The sequence below is a fragment of the Cariama cristata genome, unplaced genomic scaffold (assembly GCF_000690535.1).
Source record: "Cariama cristata isolate BGI_N322 unplaced genomic scaffold, ASM69053v1 scaffold9522, whole genome shotgun sequence".
Classification (NCBI taxonomy): domain Eukaryota; kingdom Metazoa; phylum Chordata; class Aves; order Cariamiformes; family Cariamidae; genus Cariama; species Cariama cristata.
In genome coordinates this window covers 23,793-32,892 of record NW_009605461.1, presented here as the reverse complement: position 1 = coordinate 32,892, position 9,100 = coordinate 23,793, and the positions used below count along the sequence as shown (strand labels likewise).

Here is a 9,100-nt window from a genome sequence, read left to right as displayed (position 1 = left end):
TATATTTGGTAGCTTTAAAATCTAACTGTTTTATTGCAGTGCTGTGATCTTAAGGATATCAAGCTTGCCTATCGGTTAAATAAGGCAATGGAGAAGGGAGACAACTGGAAATTCTTGGACGTGGATCGGTTAAATGCCTACTGGTGAGTGAAGAGCAGGTTACGTTCAGCGTCTTGTGTATTGTTGTCAAATTGAATACAAAGTAGGATTCGAACATTGCACAGAAAGATGTTTTGTTGAACATCGGCTGGTTATTGTATGTGCAGGTTGGGAATTAGGTCCCTCTTAAGAACAGTGACAGCTTAGGATTTATGTTCTGTTTGTGGCCTTGCCCGAACTGGAACGAAGTGTCTTGTAGCGTCCGTTTAGCTTAATACCCATCCAAGAACTATACCAACCAGTTGTATTTTTTACAATCCTCTTGTCCACTTAGGATGGCAGCTTAGGAGGTAACACCAAAATAGGGTACAGGTCAGGCCTAGCTCTCTGCGTGGTGGTGTAGAGAGAGGTTGCCATGCAGCAGATGTATTTAGGCACCAAACTCCCATGTAGTTCCACCATTTGACCCTGTAATCATGGCATCTGAAATATCTTTACCAATGTCATTAAGTGCTGCAGTCAGCGAATGGAAGTCCTTGGGAGCATAGTCATTTGAAGAAAAGCCTATTTATGCGCTGCAACTAGAGATGCTTCAGTAAATTTATGAAAAATAATTATCATCAAAAGAAGATGTATTTTCAGAGGTGGGATGATTCCTATGATCTGACCTTATTTAACCTGTAAATAAATCAAGGAAATTAATGGAAATTAATTTCTTGGTGTAGGGACATTTTTCCTAGTCAGTGCATTGGATCAAGGTTAATTTAATTCACTTCTTAAAGTGGGCCTTAACCAGAGGTTGCATTTGAGACAGATTCAGATACCTCAAACCGGGCGTCAGGCAGGGAGATTGTATTTTTTCGAGATTTTAAAATGGAGTGGTCTAACTTCTAATTAATTCTGCCAATTACCTAGTGTCAGCATTAAGTTCTCTCAAAAATGCTACTGCTTTTTTAATTGTATGGAATATTGCAATCGTACAGTGAAATTTCCTTGATCTGTAGTATGAATCTGATCAAAACACCGTCATTTGCTGGTGCTTCTGTATGGTTTGGTTGATTTAATCATTACTGAATTAGAACATTTTTTGCCTCCTCCAGGTCAAAATTCTTTTCATTGTTGTGTATGATGGAACAAATTGATGTTGTATTGAAATGGTACAAAGAAATGTCCCCTTCGGTAAGTATGTATTAGGGTAAGCAAGCTTCAGAGCTTTAGTATGGAGAAATGGAACAGTTGCAGTTTACTGAAACAATTCTCTTCCTTCCTCAGCTCTTCTATCCAACTCCTAAAAATATATTGGACCTCCTTCAAGCACTGGATGCAGCCAACCACTTGGAAGTGATACCTTCAGTCTGGGAAGGTCAGTAATAGCCACACAGCTACGTAGGCAGTTTGATAAAAGTCAGGAGCCATGCAAAGTGGGAGGTGGTTGGGAAACTTCCCAGTGTTCAGAAGAGCCATGGTGAGGTTCTTTGGCATGAGGGATGTTATTCCTTAGTGCGGTGCTGGGGCTGTTGTATTAGAGAAAGGCAGAACCGATAGCACAATCAAGAGAAATCGTGGCTGTGTCATAGTTAAATGTCAGAGTCTTGGAAAGCTGAATGCTTCCCAGAGAGTAGTACCTTAACCAACAGCCCAGGTTTAACTCATTTAAATTATTTGCCTGTTCTTTGCCCCTTAAGAAGAAGAGACAAGAATGCAGATACAGACTTCAGCACACAGAAAATACCCTGCTGTCACCAAACACCAAGGGGACAGACAGGTTCTTCTAGGGATCCTTGGCAGAATGATGACAGCACTAATATGGAGTTACAATTAAAGCTTTATTTTCTTCAGAGGATTTTATGATTAGCATAGCATAGAACTTATAATCAAGAGTAGCACATGATTTCTATAAGCAGAATCAGTATGGTACAATTTTATAAGTAGCATAGGATAGAATTTCACAGCACTGCTTACCTTATGGTTTCTCTGCAGACTGGGACAAATCTTAATACTTGATTTGCTGTGTCAACATAAAAATCATAATCGAGCCTCGAAAAACATACAAAAGAATACAAGTCATCACTCAGTCCTCAGAAGAAGCAGACAAAGGTGGAGGTGTCCCTGGGCACCGGAGGGTCATGGGTCTCGCTGTCCAGCAGCAGCTCAGGTCCAAGTTCCCACTTAGGACTTGCAACTGCTTGGTTTTCTAGACAGTGCTCTGTGTGCTGTTACCTTCCCTGTTCTGTGACAGGGTCATCACCACCCCTGGGTTGTCCGGGAACCTGGGACCTTGAAGGCTGTTAATGAGGGGAGTAGTGGGGCTGCTGCCTAGGAATCTTGAGGCCAGCAGGGAGGGGAAGAAGAAATCTGGTTCATGTATTTGGTGCACAGGACCTTCAGGGCCTGATAATGAGGAGGAAGGGAACTAATACCTACTAACTACTGCCTTTCTCTAAACAGATGTGAAACAGCTGGGGTTTAATAGGAGGCCAGACCTGTTGGAAGAGCTCTTGTCTTTGATGAGCAGGGAGCAGCACCCTGATGAGGTAAGGAAGCTGTTGTGGTTTAACCCTGGTAAACAGCTATGCCCCACACAGTCGCCTGCTTGCTCGTTCCTCCCCGGTGGGATGAGGGAGAGAGTCAGAATGGTAAAAGTGCAAAAACTCATGGGTTGAGGTAAAGACAGTTTAATAAGTAAAGCAAAACCCGTGTGCGCAAGCGAAGCAAAATCAGGGATTCGTTCACTGCTTCCCATGGGCAGGCAGGTGTTCAGCCATCTCCAGGAAAGCAGGGCTCCATCACAAGTAACAGTTACTTGGGAAGACAAATGCTGTAACTCCAAACGTCCCCTCCTTCCTTCTTCCCCCAGCTTTTATTGCTGAGCGTGACATCATATGTATGGAATATCCCTTTGGTCAGTTGGGGTCAGCTGTCCCAGCTGTGTCCTCTCCCAACTTCTCGTGCACCTGTGGTCTACTCACTAGTGGGGTGGTAAGGAGAGCAGAAAAATCCTTGGCTCTGTGTAAGCACTGCTTAGCAATAACTAAAACATCCCTGAATTATCAACAAACACACTTTTCATCACAAATCTAAAACATAGCCCCATACTAGCTACTGTGAAGAAATTTAACTCTATCCTAGCCAAAACCAGTACAGAAGATCAGTGAAAAGAATCAAGGTGTCTCCCCGTCTCTGTGTGCAGCATACAGACTGTATTTAAGTGCTGTATTATTGTCCCTGGTCGGTCTTAAGAGGTCCAGTTCCAGTGGATAGGCTGTTACAATTTTCCAGATCCGTGTGAGCTTATCCAGGCCCGCTAAACCCTTCGGATTGTCTTCAACCTAGAGAGAAACCTCAGATTAACACAGAAGAGGAATCACTTCCTTCCCAGGGTTTGGAAGAGTAATCCAGCCCAGCCAGCTGCATCTCTAGGGAAGCACATGGCAGAAATCAGGGATTCTTGCCAAAAATGTCATTGCAGGAACTGGCTTCTCCAGCTGAAGAGGGTTAAGTGCTTGTGTGTACTGCAGAGATCTCCAAGTACAGCTGACCCTGCAAAGCCATCTTGGAGCTTGCCTAGTGGGGACAATTGTCCTGACAGAAGTGAGAGAGTTTTCTGCCAGGAGTAACCACTGTTAACTTACAAATTTAAATCACATACAGGGCCCACCTGTAGGATCTGTAGGAGGAATTGCACTGAAAAGGATATGTTAATTCTAGAGGTTTTGGGATTAATAGCACAGTCTTTTCACAGATTCAACTGGCATTTGCCAAGTGTGCTGAAGACATCAAAGCTGTCCATGAGCAAACCGGGAGGGAGCAGGTCCCGCTAGAATGGACAGGCAGTGCGCTGGGCCATGTCGCTCTGTTGTTTGCCAGGGCTGGGAGAACCCAGGACGCTTGGTACGTGTGTGGCTGTCGTGAGCTCCTGGCTTGCTGACAGTGTAACTCAAGGCTTAATCACAAAAATCAAAAGTTAACGACTTGATTGCCTTGGAATGCTGGTGCAAAGGGAGGGGGTAAATCCTTCTGGGAATGTGATGGGGGGTTTCTTAATTTTATTGTTCATTCTTGGCACCAAGTTACAGTTGCCTATCTTAAAAATGGTTTAGAAGTTGTCGCAACTGACTTAGAGCATCGTACAGTTGCTTATGGCAAGGTAGCGTTTGATTATCACTTCACTAAGGACTGCAGATTTCCTACAGCTTCCCATTTTCTAATTTTTAGAACTCTTTGGAATTCAGACTGCTGAAGAGATTAAATTAAACCTTTGATTAGAATTAACCCTAACTCAAACTCTAAAGAGAATATTTTTAGAACTCTCCAGTAGCTAGACATGCTTTCAACTTGAAACACTGGTTAAAATAGCTAGCCTGCAATTTAAGGTTCTGAGCTATTATCTGTTAAATACAGATGCCCTCTTTGCACTGATTCATTTGAAACAAAGAAGTGGCAAGTACCCTTCTAAAAATATATAATATTTGAAAGTAAACTTGCCATCAACTACAGTTTTTATTTTTTCTGCACTGGTTAAGGTATTTTGTGTTAAACTAATCAGTGGTGTTATCTGGTACACATTGCATCTGCGAGAATGCAGCATGGGATCTGTTTCAGATCTGTGGGGAAGATCGCTTCATGAAATTGAGCTTGCCTGCATTTCAGCGGGGGCTTATCCAAGAGATCTAGTCTCTGTCTCTTCCTGTGTTTTGTGATGTTTCTTTTTTAATTACTATTTTGTTTTTAACAGGAACATGATGGAGCGTTTCCAGCAAATTAATAGGATTCCCACGTGAGTACTTTTAGGTTCTGACTTCAGGGACTGAGTCTCCCCTTTGGCTGAAATCTTGCATTTCTGTTACAGAATCATCGAATAGTTTGGGTTGGAAGGGACCTTTAAGGTCATCTAGTCCAACGCCCAGTTATAACTGACAATAGTGGTCCATATCTTATTGTTACTTCCAAAGCGTGTGTCTGTCCCTGTGAGCACGGGTGTTTGTTTATCCAGCTGGTAGGTTCCAAGACCCTTCTGTCTCAAAAAATACTGAAAATGCAAAGGGGAGGGGTTTAAGTGGTTGATCCTCAAGATGTCATTGAATGAAGCTGTGGGACACGGAGAACAGTGCCACTGATGAACTCGGCATTAGAAATCGGTCAGAGCAGGACTCCTGAGAACATCTCATTTCCCGCATGCTGAAAAGAATTCCAATACACTATTAACCAAGCGTATGTGCTTCCGAGGTGTCTGGATTTCTGAAGACAAGTTTATCGAGTCAAATCCTAAATCTTATGTGATTAGCCTGTTAGGCTAGAACAGTTAGCTTTTCTTAGGATTTTGGGGGAAAAAATTCCGTTTGAAGTAGACGACAACTTCTAAGGAATAGTAATGCATTTTGGGTTTTGTGTGGTTTGTTTTTTTTTTTTAATAAAATTTGAATTCTGGAAGCTCACATAAGTGAACACTGTGAGGGTGTGTGGTACCAAAGGCTGCTGTTAGTGGCACTCTGTACTTGGCCCTTTTTGCGGACTGCTGGGAGCGTGGCCCAAGGAAGCCTTGACACTGCCAAGCTGCATCAGAGCCCGTCTTAATTTAGGGAATAGAGAAAGGAGAAGAATTCTCCTGAAATCATGGTGTAGCTGATGGTTTGTGGCTGCCATGGGTCATGAAAGTAAAGAGAAAGTAAGTGGTTTCCCTGCTGTTACAAGATGGATCAGAGGCTTTTCTGGCTGAACTGTCCCCTGCCTTCCCTTCTCTGCCAAGCTCCCTGCGGCACCAGCTGCAAACACTTACTGGTTTCCATGCCTAAAGGCAAGAGGGGTGTCTCTGGCAGCTGTCACAGGTGACGAAGGAGCAGAGCCAGCACTTGGACATGAAATGGGAGCTGGCAGAGCAGAGCCAGCTGTCAGCGGCTCCCGGTGCCCACAGACAGCACAGCCGTCTTTGGCAGGGAGATGCCCGCCTTTGATTTAAAGCGGTTATACTGTTCTGTCACCTCTGCCAGCCCCCTAAAAGAGGGTTAGGGCCTGATGTGGGGACTGTAAAGAGGGGAAGGTGGCATCCTTACCCTGAGCAGTGAGCTGCTGCCCTCTGGTTTTGTCAAAGAGAAGTATTGCTTTCTGCTAGGATAGGAGTTCCCAAGCGCACCACATCGGTACGAGGTGAAGGCTGAGGTGAAATTCCTGGCAGGAGCAGAATTGGGCTGGTTGAGTGATCTGAAAATCTGTCACCTCCTCTCCCTCTCTAAAGCACCTGCTGTAAGTTAATGGCCACCTCACCTGGGGCCCTGTGAACACGCTTTATCTTTGCTTTTGCAGTGACCAGGTGATGGATGAGTTCTTGAACTGTGCAAAACAAACCAATTGCCCAGATGAAGCAATTATGCTGGTAAAGCTTGCAGCATCCCTAGGTCTTCCTTCGTCTCAAAGGCTTAAAAGCAGAACAGAGGAGGAATTTGAACTCTCTGAAAAGCAGAAGTAAGTTGGAGTACTTCATGTTACTGCTGAAGGGGTATAGTAGACCAGGTGTTTGGGTTCGGGAGGTAATTCCTGAAGAAAGGCTTCTCTGCCGAGGTAGCAGAGAACTGGCTTCAGAATGATGTACTTTTGCGTTGCTTCTGGTCAATTCACACCCCCAAACGGCCCCTCTGGTTTTGATTCCATGCTGTATCCATCCCACCTAGGAGAGACGGTAACTTGCCATGATAGGGTTAGCCTTATCCACCCCACAGATCTGTTACCGCCTTTCCTTCCCAGAATCTTTTCCTGGCTGGGTCTGGCCACCTAGAAGACACTGACCCCAGGCCAGTCAAAGCAGGGAAGTGGTACAGGGTGGCCCTGCACGTGGTTCACATGTTCTGAGGCTCACGGTCAGTCTTCAGTACATCTCAGTAGCCACCACTGTTCACTGCCAAGCTGATGCAGCCAAGTTCAGATGATGGGCATAGCCTTGAGGGAGCAGTTTGGAGGCAGTGGTCTGGTCCAAGGGAATGAATAAATAGAAGTCCAGCACCCTTGTAGCTGACCCACCACCTTCTGGGCAACTGAAGTAGTCTGCTTTTCCAAAAGGGGGTGGGTGTGCTTCCACCGAGTGCTGGATGGACCTGTCCTTTGAGGCCAATAGGCATCAGACAGCCCATAATGTTCTCTTTGGGGGCATTTACCCTATGGTTTGGATCTCTCTTTTCAAGCAAAAGTCACAACAGGTGACTGATTCCTGGACTGTTTTACATTATGCAGGAAGACACTGGAGAGTATCGAGTCAGACAGCGACAGCAGCGATAGCGACAGTGACAGCGACCGTGACTAGCTGTCCCTCTTGCCATCTTCTTGGGAAAACTGGGAGCAACCAAAGCCAGGAGGATTCTGCAAGAAGAGAAATTACTGAAGGGATGGCTTCTGGGAGGTGCTGCAGCACTGCTAAGCCCTCCAGAGCATTCTGGTACGGGGCCTGCTTTGGCAAGAGTACGTTGTCCTCGTTGGAGCAAGCTAGAAGCTGTCCTGCTTCATCTTCGTGGTAACTTCAAACACAGCGTGGGCTACACCAACGCAGTCTCTTCTACACCGCTGCCTGCACGGGCTGGCTCCTGGTGGGCAGCTGTGGCTTCAGCAGCTTGGGGGAGGTACCGGAGGGCTGCGGTGAGAGGAGTGCTGCTTCCTGGAGGCTGCTCAGCAGGTACAAGACTTTGACTTGAGCGAGACTTCTCTTGGACCTCCTGTGACTTAAAACTTAATTCCTTTCCAGCTAACTTTAATGAACTACTTAAATATCAAGTTTATTCTGTATGTAAACACTGCAAGTAATGCAGTACTCATCACCTGTGGTGTTATTCCTCATACTTTTTGGTGTTTTGGGACAGGCTTTGGCCTGTAGATGTTAAAAAGCTTCAATTTGTACAGCTGGAGACTACATCTAATAAACGGCTGACATTAAAGCTGGCTGCATTCTGGAAATCCCTGAGCAAAACCTGTTGATTACAAAGTGTTGCTGCTGCGCTGTGAGAGAGTAAGTAAAGTTCATGCAGAATACAGCAATAAAGGGAACGACGTGGCCGGGAAGACAGATGACTGCGCTGTTCCGTTCCCTGCCTTGCAGTTACCTGTGCTGCTGTTCTCAGACTGTAGGGGAAGCTTGAAGGTTTTTTTTGACATACTCATGTCGAACAGGCAAAGAAAGTCTTGTTCCCGAGAGCATTAAATCATATTCTAGTGAAAAGCAGTTGATTCTCTTTGTGAAAAAAATAAACCCTTGATGTGCATGATGCTGCAGGACAGGTGAGAGCACTTTAGCAGCAAAAAGCAGCCTGGGGATAAGTCAATAATGAGTTGAGGAAACAACAGCTGCTAGAGGTAGAACAAACTACAGCTGAAAGGCTAAGTCAAGTGTTCCTCACATGACAGGAGTGGAGGGGCAGTAAAGGCAAGGTTTGCTCCAGAAAGCAAATATGCCAGTTCCAGGAACATGTGACTAGTCTGGAGGTAGATCAAAGATAAAGTACGCTCTTTGGTTTATTGTACCAACAATCCGAAACTGGATCAGCACGGAGACAAAGCCAGTTACTCATTTCAGGAAGCGAGTACTGGGTAAGTTTGATCAATTTGTCTTCACTGATGGTAAGAATTAAGGGAAAGGTAAGAGAAGGCAGGCAGGAGCTTGGTCTTTCTGTTCAGCTCTCGTGGCTGAACCAAAGCCTGGCTTCTAGATAGAAATACCTGGTCTTCTAGAACTACAGAAGAGCGGGTCTGACAAAAAAGATGCAGGGGTAGCAGTCTACCAGACCATGGGCTCTGACACCAGTTTAAGTTGTGTCTACTTAAACCTGTACTCGTACAGGGATTTTTTTCTTTTTTACAGCTGTACAAATTAACGAATAGACACATTGATCATATCAATGAATTCTTGCTCCTTGAAAGGAGTCACACAGAGGTAAGTTTTGTCTTCCTCGGGTCATGGAGAAAGGCTGTTCTTGTACTGCCTGGCTGTATGTGATGGTTAAATAGGAGACTGAACAGCAGGAGA

At 45.0% G+C, this 9,100-nt stretch overlaps 1 protein-coding gene across 1 annotated transcript; it reads left to right on the top strand.

The window, feature by feature from the left end:
* Window positions 1-40: 40 nt before the first annotated feature.
* Window positions 41-7,419, top strand: PTCD3 (pentatricopeptide repeat domain 3). The gene is made up of 8 exons (XM_009695959.1): window positions 41-143; window positions 1,200-1,278; window positions 1,372-1,462; window positions 2,548-2,633; window positions 3,842-3,990; window positions 4,835-4,876; window positions 6,400-6,558; window positions 7,321-7,419. The coding sequence occupies exons 1-8, from the start codon at window positions 88-90 to the stop codon at window positions 7,388-7,390; spliced, it is 732 nt and encodes a 243-aa protein (XP_009694261.1). The 5' UTR covers window positions 41-87; the 3' UTR covers window positions 7,391-7,419.
* Window positions 7,420-9,100: the final 1,681 nt, after the last annotated feature.

Coding starts and splice junctions, on each gene's coding strand:
- PTCD3 (XM_009695959.1), top strand. CDS start 88: ATGGAGAAGGGAGACAACTGGAAATTCTTGGACGTGGATCGGTTAAAT. Junction 1,279..1,371: donor ACAAAGAAATGTCCCCTTCG/GTAAGTATGTAT, acceptor TTCCTTCCTCAG/CTCTTCTATCCAACTCCTAA. Junction 2,634..3,841: donor GGGAGCAGCACCCTGATGAG/GTAAGGAAGCTG, acceptor GTCTTTTCACAG/ATTCAACTGGCATTTGCCAA.